The 16959-nt window shown below is 40.9% G+C and overlaps 1 protein-coding gene across 4 annotated transcripts in view; it reads right to left on the bottom strand.

Moving 5' to 3' along the window:
- Positions 1-16959, bottom strand: part of LOC110982993 (uncharacterized) — a 279431-nt gene that overhangs the window by 237438 nt on the left and 25034 nt on the right. For all 4 annotated transcript variants that reach the window (XM_087142717.1, XM_087142720.1, XM_087142719.1 and 1 more), the window contains exons 4-6: positions 14486-14767; positions 12628-12756; positions 11620-11736 (exon numbers count right to left, since the gene is read on the bottom strand). In XM_087142717.1, coding sequence (XP_086998843.1) covers positions 11620-11736; positions 12628-12756; positions 14486-14767 — 528 coding nt within the window. The remainder of the gene's footprint in view (positions 1-11619; positions 11737-12627; positions 12757-14485; positions 14768-16959) is intronic.

Genomic DNA, 16959 nt, shown 5'->3' with positions numbered 1-16959 from the left:
TTATATATATAATTATACATGTATCAATCAAATCATATCATACTGATGACGCTCTCAAATCTGTGTACAAATTCACCCACAATGTATCTTCAATGGTTTCTTGAGTACACATGCGTTTGTACATGTACATATTTGTAATAGCTATGGCATTAAAAGCAATGTAAGTATGCCAACAGTCAATGAGTGCAAGGACGCTCGGACTTGCAACTGTTACGACAACTATAATTCAGGGAAGCATCTTTGGCTTGCCGCTATGTCCAGGGCTAAGCACAGTATCCCAATCCCCACACCTGTCACTCAAAGACCTGGGAACATTACGCACCACATGCTAGGACAGTAAATTTATCAAAACACTGCACAAATCCTGGCACTGGGGTCACATTGCCTGCATGCAATGCAAAGCTGAATGCTCGGAAATGGCTTTAGCTGCATAGCACTGGTAATCTGAAGTTATTTATCAATGCCATAAAGTGTGTACTTGAAGACCTATATTTGGCTCATATTTTGTGAAAATTTGAGTTCCCTATAGCACTAAAACTGAAACGGATGAGATAATTTTTTTATGTATGTGTATGTTCATGTGTCAATTTAAACAGGCTTTAAAATGCTTTGCCGAGATGCCAACTTTTAAAATTAAAAAGTGTAATCCTATAGCATGATATCGAATCACCTACTACACATTTCAACAGAAATACATTCAAACTCTATGAGTTGACATTTATTGTAAAAGTCATGATAGTCAAGGCCAAAAAATAGTTGTGCTTCCAGTTTCCCAACACTATTTTTTTTGGCGCGACCCTAAAATGGGTAATCGGTAAATTAGAAAACAAATTCTAAAAAAGTCTGTCACCTCATGAAATTCTAATTATCGTTCATTCATTACTGCATGCTACTTTTTTTTATACAGTATTTGGTTATGAACCACAAGAATTTATTCCTTTCAATGAAGATTGCCAATGAAGATTGCCAAAGACTGCAAAATGTCACACAAATTTCCTTGAGCCACAGGATGTTCAGAAAGAGGCAATACATGAACATCATGGCACATGATACGTGGATCTTATTCTGAAGCTGGAGGTCTAATATCCTTTGAACAGAAAGCCTGGTCAGGCCATGTCCAGACAGAGTCCTAGATAGGCCTTGCTGAGCCCCCTACTGGGATGTAACACAACCTCAATGCCAGTGTTAAATGGTGAGGTATGAACCTGGAGTTGGTGGCGAGCTATACCTTGCCACTTGGACAGTTGTTCAACGTCATCATCCTGCCTGACAAATTATGACAAATTTGCTTCCAGCTTTCTGGTGGTCACAGTTAGATTTCAGTTCTCTGTACCCCCAGTGGTGATAAGGCTACTAGTTTACCTGTGCAAGTTTGTTTACATGTACACATGGCTGGTCTGCGCTTCAAGCAGGTTTGGACTGGTTGTCGGTACTGTGCCACATATAAAACACAATAATTGTCGCCTGGGCACCAGCATTTGTGTTGTGTTTACAGCATGGCACCTCTTTCCCAGAGTCATGTCAATGCCCTCGACGATGAGCGTTTTCTTGCAACGATCATTTGTTGCGTTGCAATGATAATCACTCTCTCAGGAGACACTTGTTCATATTATCATTGCAACGTAACAAAATGATCGTTGCAAGAAAACATCGTTGAGGGCGTCGACATGTCGTTGCGAGAGAGGATACAAGATTCAGTTGAGAAAGAAATACTTCTCTTATGAGTGCAACCGGAGAGAACGTGCATGATGAGGGGGAATGTGGAGAGAGCAGGACATTACAAGAAAATGGGGAATAACGAAGCTTGGATGCGTCAGCATGCGGTTACATTGTATACCTCTTTGTTTACAACAAAAGCTCGCTGGCTAAAGCCTGATGCATTTTAGCTAAAACCGTGTAGGCACCGTACTAACTTTTAAAACCGTTTCACTTTAGTGCTAAACCCTCCTTCCGAGGTGGTTTAAATTACAATTTAACTCCAAGATAAAAACTGATTCGGTGTAACTTCAAAAGTGTCTTGACATAGTTTTAGTGTAAAAGTTACACTGAATCGGGTATAACTACCGTTTTAAGCAAATTTAAAACGTCTGAACGTAGCCTGATTCATCACACCCCACCCTATTACAGGACCTGCTCAAAATGGGAGGGGACTAAGTCTCCCATTCAAAGGGTCACCCCTGCCCCCCTTCTGCCACTACGATGTTCCCAAAGGGACATCACACTTTAACTTTTTGCATCGTTCTGATAGCTTCATTTAATTTGAGTATGAGTTTCATATATCTAACATTTCCAGAGCCCTTGCCTAGCTGCCATGAGTTGAGCTATTGCTTCCAAGTTCATGGCCCAACAACTGGCACACCAAATCTCGCACTGACAGTGCAGAAGACTTAAATTGACAGCGAAGGTGGGGGGAGAGAAATCTGCAACCATCAACTGTCAGGCAGGAAATATGCAACAGTGGCAAATCTGACCCAGTGGGATGCACAGGCAGTAATTGACAGGCCGTTCCCTTCACCTGCTGTGCCCGAATGAAGAAAGACTCCATCCAAAGAGCTGCTAATTGCTGGCCAGTCCGGGGAGTCATGAAAAGAAAGCTCAATGCCAATGCCAGATCACTAAAGTTGTTCCAACACAAGTTCAACGGTGAACAGCTAAACTTGAGGCCATACCTTGTTTGTTCCCTTGTTTGCATGCTTTTTAATGTTTACAGGAAGCAGGGAAACCTGACCATGGAGTGACAAATTCTTTGGGAACCTATGCATTTAAAGATCAGAATGGCTACTATGATGATCCCCTCTTTTGTAATTACGTAATTAAAAAAAAAAAAATTTCGGCCAAATGCAAAAACCTCCTGTTAATATAAAACAAAAGTTCAAAAGCAATCCTGAACCAAACATTTTAAGTGGGAGGCACATTGGGGGGTCAACACTTGGGGGCGAGTCTTTTAAAAAAACTGCCAATTTGGCTTCCAGCCAGCAAAACAACCCCTGATGACAGCAAAGAAATTGAGGAAAGTTAAGTTGCGTAAAGCAACATTTAACCATCCGATTCGCATGGTAGGAATATCAGTGAACAAAGATGTACATCAGACATTGTCACGATGCCCCACTTGGCTAACAATGTACATCCACCTCATGCAAATGTTCCACCAGAAAGTATAAATGGGAACAGATAAAGCTTTATGCAGAGGCATGTAAAGCAAGGAATAGCAGTTATATCTTCCAGGATGGTACTGAAGGGAAAGTTCAAGGAGAATACAGATCTGCGAAACCATTCCCTATTTTTGTTTATGAAGAAGGAAAACCGAAGGATCACATGTAGTTTGAAGCAAATGTGGATCATAAGGCAAATGCAATAACCTCATGCATGCACATTATTTGGACAGCTGCCTTAGGCTATGTACTGGTACATGAGTTGACTTACATGTAGGGCCTACATGTAGTGCACTAAAGAAGATCACCTATTTCTAGACCAATCCCATGCTTTTGTTGCAAGACTCCATTCTATACTCTACACCTGTTTCGCCAATAAATCAATCTTAACCATCCAATAAATCAATCAGGCTCCACACTCTGTCCCAATACAGAGCAATGATTGTTTTATTGGGGAACAATCATCACAAAGACCTTGAAAATGCCTCTTGAGGTGAAGGCTATGTGATGAAGGAGAGAAAGACAGAAACTTAAATAGGACAAAAAAGTGGCACAAAAACTCAGAAGGTTTTTAAAGTGTAGCTGCAATACATTTTTCTAGACACAATTTTTTGGCAACTATATGTACTCTTCTCAAATGTACAGATACCCGTTAACATTCATACTTACATATAGATTAAGTGCACTGAAAAGTGCAGTGTTTAAACACTCCAAATTATCTATGCTTTCCTTGGATATCTGAGGGCGCTGTTGCTGTGATGTCATCTAGGGAAGACATTGTTCAGTGCATAGGTTTTCTGTTAAAAGTGAAAACTTTTCTGAGAAGTGGATTGATACTTGCTTATTGCACTTTACATAAACAACAATGAATCAGCAAGGAAGAGAAAATTTAGTCAATCAAATCTACAAAATGCAGGACTTTCTTGTGCACAAACCAATGTAGCATTGGGGCTTTCTTCCTGGAATGACATCACAGATTTGGACATGAATGCACCAATCCCCATCAACATAAAACCAAAAGGAAGTAAAATACCTTTGAAATAATGAAACAAAAATTGAAAATAAGGTAGCCTGAGACACAAAGGTGCATTTTGGAGGTGTGTACTGACAGAAATTAATTGCAGCCACCCTTTAAAGTAATGCCACAGCAAATGGACAAGCACATCACAGGGGCTGAGGTAGGCAGCACTGGAAGTCATTACTGGGGTGGCACCACCCCAGCTTGTGCAATAACACTGGACTATATGATGGACAGCTGGCTAATACATGTAGTTGGTGCAGCCAACTCCAAAAGTGGAAAACAGATTGGTATCTTTGTTCATCTTTATAATCATTTGAAAGCCCCTAGTCAGTTTCCCTCCATAGCTTGTTTCATGATTTGTTTTTACTTTGTTAAAGATAAAATTTCCCATAAAAAAGCCTGAAATCCTGTGAGGTAAGCCAGGTTAGAGAGTCCTTGAGACCAACTTTGGGTGTTTTCAGTACTCTATAACCTTTGATGGCAGAGGGGGTCTGGCAGAGCCTGACCTTTGTTTGACAGTGCTGGTTTGTAGCAGCCTAGAAAAGAGAAAAACATCACGTTCAGCTTTTTTAACTTGCTCAATTACAAGTAGAGGTAACATAGAAGGGTCATTGGGTATACATGTACATGTATTTTCAACAAGGTCAGGATGGCTGGGATGAGGGTTAGGCCTTGCATGTCCCTCCTGTCAAATATCCATCCATTCAATTTGATGCAAATTAACATTACACAAAATTCTTTTGTACATGAGCTCTTAAAAGATTTGATTCGATTTGTTTCCATTCCACTTGATTCCATTCAATTCAATTCAATTTGATTTGATTCTATTCAAATTTCAGTGTTAATTTCCATTCATTTCAATTAGATAACATCTAATTAGGTAGCCATCTTTATTTGTCAACTACTTGTTATGGAGGGATAGCACAAGGTCTACCCACGTGTATCCCTGTGGAACAAAAGCTCTGTGTGGCCATGCACAACCTCCACAAGTGATGAATGGTGGGAGCTGGCAGAAAGCAGTGCCTTGTAGGCCAACTTGGCAAGGCTCCTTTTGTCACTCAACCATTTTAAAACAATTTGCATTCCAAAAGCCATATCCTGTCTGATATCCTCATTCACAAGTGCAAAATCACACATGCTGCTTGTACATACATGTTACAGTATGGTAACTTCAGGCATGATGGCAAACATGTAGGCCTATGTGTCTACTGCTTCTGACAAGTACAGCTACTAAGTAGACCCCAAAAGGTATTGTAAAATGGATGGAACTACGAACATTCATGTGGGCCCAGACAACGGCATGTACCTAGCTGGAGCAACTTCATTGCGCTTCTGAGGTCACACTATCAAAATCACACTCCAGTTAATTTGTTTATCTTTATTTTCAAAATCCCAAAATTGTGTTTACTTTATTGAAGTATTTTGTCTTTTTCTTTTCAAATTCCAATTTTTCAGAGACCGCTCCCAAACTTTTCAATAAATTTATGGGTTCATATTTTTTCTAGCCTCTGAAATTCTAAACCTTCAACCACACAAGTTGCCCACATTGTGTAGAAAATGTCCCAATTGGAGACCAGCTTTTTTAAATATCTGTGAAAGCAGTATTTAATTCAAAAGTTACACTTTTGTTTTCTATGTCCCCTAATATGATGTGGGAGAGAGGCAGTTGGGCGAACAGTAGCAATAAAGTTAACTTTAAGGTAGCCGGACACGACCGCAATATTTATTCATGTAATTGGCTCTAACAGAGTGGGTAGTTGGTGATCGCCCAGCGACTACTATTTTAGAATCAGCTGTAATCCTGCCATTGGCCCAGGCTACCCAGATCCTGACAATGACCTCTGCTTGACTTGCACTGGCTTGTTTTCCTAATATCTGCGGCACTGTTGGGTGGTTGGGCCTGGGGCTTTCTGCAGGCAGTGTACCTCCCTGAAGGGCCTGTGTACTGACTGGCATATGGGCAACAGGTGGTCAATAAATGTTGACTTCCATCTTAGTTAAGTTGTAGTTAAACAAAATTTGAGGGGACTCCAATGGAACTGGTGCAGGTACAGAGAAATCAGTCAACAGAATAAAATCCTGGAATTTGGGGTGACAAAAAAGCCCAGCGCAGTAGACGCAATGGAAAACAAGTATATAGAAAATATGCAGGGACAAGTGTATATGGCTACTTATTAATTGCTGGGGTTAGCTTGTTTCCTGATTTTTTTTTCAGGCTACCAAAATTTTGAAAACATGGTTATTTGATGATACTCCTCTTAAGAAAGTCTGATTCTCAGAGCAGGAGAGAATCTTTACGTTAGGTCTGGTAGCTGCCACAGTCATGGGACCAATACAGGAGGAATTCCTTTCATTTTTTAAAATTTCTGAACTTGCCCCAAATTTTCCATGATTATTGGTCACTGGCACTTACTTCACCAATGTCTGCGGCACATAAAATGCCTTTTTTCGCACTTTACCTATAGCATACTTTTCGTCATGTATTTGATAGCTTCTTGCCAACAATTGATGTTTACTTTTTAAAAACATCTGACAAAAGCCAGTGCATCCTAGGACTGTGACATAAATATTCCACTGTGGTTATTCCTTACTCCATGCTTAACTTGCAGCACCAAAAACAGACATTGGAGATTTTTAGCACAGGGAACCAGACTCCTCTCAGAAATTATCAAGTCATATTATTTGGGGGAGGCACGGATAGCAAAAAAGAAAACCTCCAACCCTCCAGAAAATCCTCCCTCCATTTTTTTTTTAGTTTCTACAACAAATCAGTTCCTTGTAACAAACAGGTGAGCTGTTGATTCACACAATCTTAGTAAGTTAAAACTTGGAGTACATGTACGTGAACTTTTGTTATCAAAAAGTGTGCTACATGTATGTTTACTTGTTATAAGGAAAAACGTAGGAGAAACAGGCTAAACATAAAGTCAACACTATGAAAAGGTGTTCTGTCCATTATCAGGAAAGTAAACCTCCCATGAACTTGCCATGTAGATTTTTATAAATAGTGCGACCTCTTGATTTCAAGTAAATAGTAAAGAGAGATTTTAACTCTAAGATTTACAAAGCATGTCGCATTCATTTTCCCATTTCATGACCAGGAGCCCTGTTTCTTGTTTGGTTTAATCCCAACAAATCAACCAAGGATAATCAGTTAACTCAATTTTATGAAGAGTACATGCACATGTACATGTAGGCCTACATGTAGTAACTGAGCCCTATTCATATAAAAAAAATGATCTCCAATACCAGTGATTCCCAATAGTGTGCCTCCAATAAGTTTGCAACACTTTAACCAATCAAAAGATGCAAAATCTGTTGCACATTGGGTCGACAGATTTCGCACACTGTGATTGGTCAACGGGATGCAAATTCTTGGAGGTGTACTATTGTGAAATGCCCACATTAAATAAAAATTTACTCCATTAAAATCCTCACCACATATGTAGGCCTACAATCAAAAGAACCGGCAAGGTTTGACCTTAACACTGGTCCACTAGCCAAATTCAAGTAAAAAACCGTGGTGGTCTAGCGAAAGCCCTCGTCTGGGTAGTCCGGCGGTCTAGTAAAACAATATCCTGAAATAAGTGGCAAAATAGTTGATTGCGATGCATGCCCTCCAGCTGCTGCTGGTTTTTGAACCAAATAAATAAAACCTTTTGAAACCCAGACTAATTTGGTCCCTGACACCAGTCCAGCAGAAGTAATGCTGAAGCCTATGAATGCAGCAGCAGTAAATCGTCTGAAACTTCTTTTCCGCAACGCCCATGCGGCATGATCACAAACTGTCGGTCCTTTACGGTACTACCGCCATATGGCTGGCCTCAACAACGCTGTGACTTGACGTTGGTTCTGCATACAAGCACAGGCTTTCATGCATTGCATCGCAGAGGTACATGTAAGTTCATGAATATGCATCCCACACCTATGACATACCGTGTGTGTATGGTGTGTGTATGCATTACGTGTGCTATGAATATGCAATACTGGTTTTTCTGATTGGTCATTGGTAGTTGTTACACCAATGATGTCGCAGTTGTAATTTCGTGTTTGGTTCACGCGCTACAGGTACTGGACATGGTCGAGAACAAACATGTGCAATACATGTATGTATATTGTATGTACATTTCGCCGGGCGCACATGTATATACTGCATAGAACGTACATGTACTGTACATGTACATAAATTGTTCATAATGATATGGAATTTTTTTCTGTCTCTTGGGCCATTTTTCAATACTCAACTTCGTCTCCGTCTCAGATTTCGTTCCCAAAACCAATCCTCGATTGTGGGCCTGAAGTGTTTGAATTACATAGGATTACTGCAACTTTGGCTTTCTTGCATCTTATTTGATGTTCTGTGGCACTATTAGACTGATTACTGCGCTTACAGCTTCCAAGTCAGCTAGTAAAAAAACAGTTGAAGCCTGAGACGGAGCCGAAATTGAGTACAGGAAAATGGCCTTGGATTGTGAATAAAACAAACAATTTTCAGCAGGTAACCCTTTTGTCTGTGTGTTTAATTTGCTTGAGTAGAGTTATAATCATGAATATACTGGAAATTCATCCCATGGCCATTTATTTTATGATTACTCATCAACAATTAAACGACACTCCGCACCAAGTGCACAGTGTTATGCATGATGCTGGAGCAGAAAACGCCACTGACAAAAAAGAATGTTGAAATTTGGAGGAAGATGCGGACTTGTGAAAATGCTGGTGGACTAGTAAAAAGCCATCACTGCTGGTCTGGCTGGCAAGTGAGAAAAAAGTTAAGGGCAAACCCTGATCGGTGTCCAAAATAATGTGTATTCATTTGAAATAATTTTTTACATGAATGATGAAGCCTTTTTACTCTGAAACTGGCTCAAAAGGTTCAGGCAAATCAAACTCAGACAAATTAAACATGTAAACATTCAGAGAATTTCATGTCCAAATACCTCAGTCTGCATTTGGAATGACTGTAGACAATTGCCTCTGGTAATTTCAAAACACTGCAGCAGATAGCTTTCCCGGAGGGTGAATTTTTACAGGAAAGAAGTCAACCTGCAGCTAAAATCGCTTGTGTGTCTAAAATAAAATCCTTTCTTATTATTTCATGAATAAGGTTTGACAGACACAACTTGCCCGGGGTCAAAATCCAACACCATCTAATATCAGGACCTGTGTTTATGAATGAGTGGGGCAGACGTGACCCCAGGGCTAGAATCAAGCAGCCCAATGCTTTATGAATGAGCCCAACCTTTGGGAAAGCAGACTTGTTTGCTGGTGAAGGGGTTTTTCCCCCAGTGGTGCTGTGATTCATAGGGTGACACATGGGGACAAGATAATCTTGGGCTTGGAAGGGGGCTGACACAACTTCCTTCCCCGCCCATGCTGGGGGGAGGGGTTCACGTGGATAAAGCGAGCAATGGGGACAGGGTCTGGGAAATGTAACCAATTAAAATTTTATCAGGCTGACCCATCAGGACTGGCTGATCACAAAATGTACAGTCACAGAATATTATTGGTGACCAATAGGATATACAGTATATTCCAGACCAAAGCACATGCGTGTACCTGTAGCTTAAAGGTTTGTCCAGAATGTGCAAACAGAGTTGAAAGTGTAGTATGACATTTCGGACAAGCTCCCTTGAACAGAAGTACACGTACATGTTCACAGCCGTATTTACTCGACTTGGGCTCCGTTTCAGGCTGAAACCATTTTTTTACTACCTGACTTTGAAGTTGTAAGCACGATAGTAAGTCTGATAGTGCCACAAAACATCAAGTAAGATGCAAAAGAGCCAAACATTACAGTACTCCAATCTAATTTAAATGGTTCAGGCCCACAATCGGGGATTGGCTTCAAAGACGAAGCTTGAGGCGGAGACAAAGTTGAGTATTGGCAAACGACCCATGTACACTGGCAATGCAATCCATACATCCGCAGTTAAAAAAAACTGGTTAACCCATTACATGTATGTACAAAACATAGCTCTTACCCACAATGCACTTGCAATACACAGAGGTAACCTTCAATGTGCTATACATGTACTGTGAATACATGTGACAATAATTTCAATATTTCCCTGTTAGGGAAACGGCATGCAAATTGCAGTTCCGGACAAAGTTGAACTTGTATGACTTTTCCCTGCCATCAGCAAGAGGGTCAGACACTGAACTGGCTATGGCATGCATGTAACACCACAGTGATCCGGGCTTAATATGAAATGCAACAATGGCATTGGTGCTAATCAGCCACAATGAATGGCTTCCTCCTCTCAGGAAATCACATTCAGTAAGAGCACCAGCTTCATTCTTGGCACATGGTCCACGGACATGCTGTACGTGGTCTCAGTCATGATCATCAACATTTTTCCCTCCTTTTGTTATTTGATTTTGGCCGAGGGAGGGACCAGAAAGTTGGGGGTCACGTTCACTGCTCCAGGGACTGGGTGGATACCCTCTTTCCCCCCTTCGCTCCTTGTGGCTGTGATGAAACAGATTCTGGATGATTTATTAGACTGTTCTGTTGGAATGGGGCGAGGACCAACTCAGATTGTTTACAGCACGTCCCACTTTGCTCTCTTCCCACCAACCCACTTGATTCATCCATCACATTCTGTTCCTGTTACATTCGATTAGATAAGGTCCAATGTCTGTGTCTAATATCAGTGAGGTGCTTACATAAAGGCACTGCCTGAAAATTATACTGAAAAAAGTCTGGAAATTTTTCAGCCAATATCACGAGAAACCGGGATATCGAGGGCATGCTGTTTGACATTTGGTGACACAAATCAATCAAACCAATGTCTGTGTTGAACATCAGTGAGCTGCTTACATAAAGGCACTGCCTGAAAATTGTTCTGAAAAAAGTCTGGAAATTTTTCAGCCGATATCATGAGAAACCGGGATATCGGGGGCATGCTGTTTGACATTTGGTGACACAAATCACAGTACCTTGTTGGTACTATCTCCCTCCATCCATTCCCTTCCATTGCAAAGCCTCACTGACACTGTGTTGGGCTCTGTGCTTTTGGTTTTTTTTCAAAGAAAAGTTTGGAATTTGCAGTGTATGCAGGGCCTAATCATCCAACAGACAATAAATGGGGGTCAACAGAAAGTGTTGGGGCATCCTTAAAAATTCCATGGTGTGCCATAAGCACACTCACCTAAATGTATGCAAACATAAGAAGAAAAATTTTGGAGTCTTTTTCCAGTTTTTGATTTTGGCAAAGCTTTATAAACTAGCTATTACATTCTTTGCACAGATAAGCCTCAAAATGAATTGTGAGGCCAAATTCGTGACCAAACTCTATTAAATTGATGATTGTTACACGTGGAGCAAAATATGGTCAACAATGGGTGGAGTACCTGTGCCTCCAGCCTAAAGAAGTGGATCATGGAAGGATAGAGAAAGGTATAAAGTAGATCACAAAAGGGTAGAGATGGTATTACACTTACCCACACAGCGTATGCCTTGTGACGTTCTCTGTGGCTGGAAGCCAGCAGGGCAGGAACCGCTGCCAGGGAGGGTGACAGGCCCCGGGGCAGGCATGCCACCCCTACAGGTGGTGCAACCTGCAACAAGAAGACCCCAATTAGTATGCACAGTCTAAATCAGTACACAAAGAGTGCACAACCCTTTAAGATTGTTTTGCTAATTTTATGAGGATCAGCATCCTCAAATACATGTGTATGTCACACACACACACACAGTGTGTATTTGCCTGCAACTGGGGACCCCCTATTGTTCCTCTTTTGTTTGTACTTAAACTTTTTTAGAAGACCACCCATATGTTTTGTACACAGTTGTCAATCGGGGACCCTCTGTCAATTGGGGACCTTATTGTCCCCTATTGTTCAGGGTCCCCAATTGAATGCAGAAACAAACTCACATGCACCAAAGCAATTCGCTATCCGAGGACGGCCCCCAGAGCAAAGTTTGGCCCCAAATCCATGCGGCCTGTCAGGCCAGTGTTTATCACTAATTCAAAAACAAGGCATAAAGTGACTAAGAATACTTTCATTCTCCTGGATGCAATGCCAGTCCATCATGGGTTACTCCCCAGCTAAATACCAGTGCCCATACCCCTAGGTGTAGTCAGGCAATGAAGGGATGAAGTGACCCACCCCAAACCACAATGTATGGCCACAAGTTGTTTTCGAACCCCTCATCATCTGATCATGAATCAACACTCCCACCGATAGAATTTTCATTGCCAGGATGGAGCTTACAGCTATAAAGTCTTTAAGCTCTTTTAACATTTTATTCTTGAGATTCAAATTCTTGATAATGTGTGTCACTTGAAAGCCATCATACTACAATCCTTGACCCTCATTTTAGTGAACTAGCTATGGCTAGGAATGGCACTAGTGCCTGTGCAAGCCGTGGGTTAGCGGCTACAGCCACCTCCCATAGATTTACGTGGTACTATGAGCCGCAGCCAAACCTTTCAGGCAGGGCCTTACCTCTGCTGTCTGAGCACGTTCTCCTGTTGTTCATCAGATGCCCTGTGGTGCAAGAACACTGGTATCCGCCTAGAGTGTTTCTGCAGTTCTGCTGGCACAGCCCGGAATATCTTGAACATTCATCCACATCTGAAATAACGAAAGACAGCAGGCAACTAATTAGTAAGTGCTTCCAAATAATTATAAGCCGGCAGATTTCTACGGTCAGAAGCTTCATCAGTTTAGCAAACTCAAGAAATCAATGTGAAGTATGCAATATTCACATTATTTGTGTTTCATCCAAAGTTGGTCTTCACACCCTAATGCTGTACAGCCTCAAAACCCCAGTTATACAATCAATTAAACTTTTAAAGTGTGAACTCAGATAAATGCAGCAGGTTTTGGAAACAAATGCATGGGTGTTGCCAAGAAATGCAGATTGAAAATGATCAGTGGTGAGGGGGACCAAATTAAAGGCAAATTGCTTTGAAACTGGAGATGTTGGTGCCCTGTGGCCAGAGGATTCAACGTTTTTCAACTGTTAGGGGCATGCCTCCCACTCTTATCCAGAAAACATCGGGAGGGCAGGGTTATTAATTACTGATGCTTGGTGGTCAAAATAATTTCAAAATTATTCTGCTGCCATTTGGCTCTTAAATATGATGCATCAACAAAGAAGCCACAGGTGCAACACCACTGTGATATGTGTAACTGCAAATCTAGTTCGTTGACCAGAATTCACCCAATGGACTAAGGGAGATTTCCAATGCTCAGTAAAGACATAACACAGAAAGGTTGAAAAAGTTGCGTGTCTTTCATTATTGTTTAGCAGTAATTTTTTTTTTCAAATGACAGTTATCCTTCTGGGTGTTAAGTGAGTGAAAATATTCTACAGTGCTTGAGTTGCACACTCAATGCATGAGAGTTAGTTGTCAATTGATTAAGGACTGGATATCCTCTCATGGACTTGTGACAGAGTTCATGACACCACTTTAACTCAAAAAAGGGGGCAAGATGGGAAGGACCTGCCCCTCAACAGATATCATTTTAGTGCATCTTAAACATGCCACAGTCCACCGCACCATATTATTTCATGATACTGTGTCTCGAGAGCAGCCAACATGAAAGGGAGTGGGTAGAACCCACTCCTTTGGAAATTTTGTCCAATATTAATGTGGTATAAGTTTTCCCACAATGAGCCTTAAGGAGTTTCCTGTCAAATCTTGCAACAATTTTGTCAAGAAGTTTGTGATAATTAGGAGGGCATGCACCATTTTAACGAAATGTTTATTCTTCCAAGACGGTCAGACAAAACTGTTTACTTTACCCTTTGAGCACTTAACACTACAAATGACTGTCGCAACACAAATCTATGTTGGATCAAACTGAAACTTAACAGGTGTCCTCACAATGAGTGTCTTCACGTGCATGCCAAGTGTCTAAATGATAGGGATTGAGACAGATGCCACCTCCCCACCATTGTGAAATGGTCCCAAAAAAGCCTACACCGTAGCTTTTTAACTCCAAAAGAGCCAGGGAGGGGGGTGATATTGCCACAAAGCATTTTCTTCATAAACCAAGCTTTGAAAGAGTTTTACATAAACCTCTTTGCGGTCATTTTGATGCCATTTTTGAGAAAACATTCAACTTCAACTGACCATAACAATAAGACCATTTATCAGATTGAATTTAAACTCCCAATTTGTAATGATAAGGAGTACTTTTACAGACATGATAAGTGTTTTTAAACTGGGCATAGGATTGCCAAGTTCTTGCAGGGGGCAGAATACCCAGCAGTAAGATGACCAAAATTACCCAGCTTTCGTAGAGTTAAGGATAAAACAAGCCTCTCCTCCCAAAGAAACTTAAATTCATTTACCTCTACAACTCCTCCTATCTGACGCCAGCATGTACCCAGGAGGGCAGGTGCAGCTGGTGCTGCCAGTCGCTGTGGACCCGCACCCGTACCGGCAGCCCAGCGTGCTGCAGGAACGGCCACCACTGGTGGAGTAGGAGGGCCGGGTCTGGTACCCTTGCATGGCATGGGTCTGATATCTCGGACTATTACTGGTCTGGTAGCCCTGGACATAGTGGGGGGCAGAGACCAGCTGGGATGTCTGTCGGTTCAGGGCGGCATACTGGGTTTGGCTGTAGGGATGCACTGAAGAGGCAAAAAACACAGAGATTGAGCGTTGCCAACAGTTCAAGATTGAAAGATACTGTATTTACAAAGATTGCTTCTTCACAAAAGGATCTCACAAACTTCTGATAAGACCATGAGTGGACCATAGTAGGGGCAATGACCCTTCCCAATAAAGCAGCAACCAGTACAAAAATAAAACAGGCATTTTATTCCTATATCTTTTTAATTTTCCTTCCTTTCAAATTTTTTTTAATCCCAAAATGTAGCCTTATCCCTCAAACACCATAAAGAGTTACATAAAAAAAATTTGTCCCCCCCCACAAAAATTTTTTAGGCCCTCCCAAAATGTTGGTTCTGGATCTAGCCTTGAACATGACACACTATGGGCAACATATTTCTCAAAAGTATCAAACGCCAGATGCCTATACGTTTAAACTAACACCAAGTAAATACATTTTGGAACAGCAAGGAAGAATTTTACTTAAATATCTTCAGCATCAAAGACTGATTTAGTGATCTACACATATTTTCTGATGTGACTTTACGGAAAAAATTATATAGGGACACTGACTAGGTGCTTATAAATGATTATGAAGATGAACAAGGAAATCAACTGGAGTGGGATTCGAACCTGCTCTACCAACTGAACTACCCAGCCCTATGTTGGTGGCTCTTCCCATTTGTCAATATCTTTGTTCAGGGGGTGCTAGCCAGAAGCCATTAAACCTGTAACACCACGTAGCCAAGGATCACAACCAAATAACACAATAAAACCTGAGAAGTTGTGAACAGGGATCACTTAGAGAGGATACAGTATTACGGAGGCCGCAGGTTCGAATCCGACTCCAGTTAATTTCTTTGTTCATCTTTACAGTGATTTTCAGGAGACAGGCAAATGTACGTAATTTGGGCCTGTCAAAATGTAAAATGCTGGTTTCAATGAAGCTCATTGTAACTGTTCAATACGGGCATTTCACAATAGTGTGCCTCCAAGAGCTTAAAACGAATTGACCAATCACAGTGCACAAGATCTGTTGACCCAATGCGTGTTTGGAAAGGGTTGACGGATTTTGTGCCTTGTGTTAGATTTGAAAAGTCTGAAGTTTTAAAACTATGGCCACCAAGTGTTGATGGAGAATATGGTGCAATTTTTTAAATAGATCAAGGGCATTAAAAACAGATTTCACACAGAAATAATTTAACCAGAAGGAACTGTGAACTCCATTATCTAATCTGAACCTCAATTTAATACACGAATGTTGTGGATTCCATCAATTCACCTGCTTCCTGAAAGGGCATATAAAGTAGGAGGTAGCTACACGTACTGTTGAGGTTAGTATTCAGTATGATAAACAGGTACACGTAATAAGTATATAGAAAATTAAGCCACTAATCACATGAAAATAAGAAGTGACAAACAGGATCTATCAGGATAGCTTAATTTTGTCTTTTTAGCTTGTGTATAGGATGCAGCAAAGGGACACAAAATATCCAATACTTTGCCATCTGTCACTAGACCCAATGGGGACCACTTTCTCAAGTACAGTACATAACCCCGCTACACACAGCGTCATTACATTTCCATCTTGGAAACTGTCAAAAGTACAGAACTCCATTAATTCTGACCTGGGGCAGAGGTTATTGGGACTGTGCAGCACTATCCAGCTATGATGACAACCCCAACGGACCCCAAACTGGCACCAGTTCCATCCCAGGGTTTTTTGTTTATTTCTTTGCAGGACTGAAGTGAATCAAAATGCTGAAAGAAAGGCATTTCCTCACTAGAGCCCATGAAGGGCAACGTACATTTTTTCATAAAAGTCTGTTTCTGACAACGATTTTAAGTCAACCCCCAATTCCCCATTAATAAAAAATCCATGTTCTTGCACATCATGTGAGTTAATTATTACAAAACTATTACTCAGTCTCTTTTCATATCACTGTCATCTTCCAGTTCCATATATACCAGTAACTCATGAGTTTTATAACCTTTTTTGACCCAAAGGAAAAAAAGCGGGGAAATAAAGTCAATGGCTTTACACATATGTCAACACATTTACATGTATGTGTTACTCTCTCAATTCCAAATATTGGAAATCCACTCTATTCAATTGAAAATTCACTCCCTCCAAATAGGGATGAATTCAAGTGAATTTTTTTCACTCAAATACATGGAGATTGAGCTATTACTCCAATTTCCACTGAAAAGG

This window comes from Acanthaster planci, linkage group LG10, assembly GCF_054643075.1.
Source record: "Acanthaster planci isolate LZ-2023a linkage group LG10, COTS_SCS, whole genome shotgun sequence".
Taxonomy (NCBI): Eukaryota; Metazoa; Echinodermata; class Asteroidea; order Valvatida; family Acanthasteridae; genus Acanthaster; species Acanthaster planci.
Note: the sequence above shows the minus strand (reverse complement) of the source record. Positions and strands in the feature narration are given on the sequence as shown.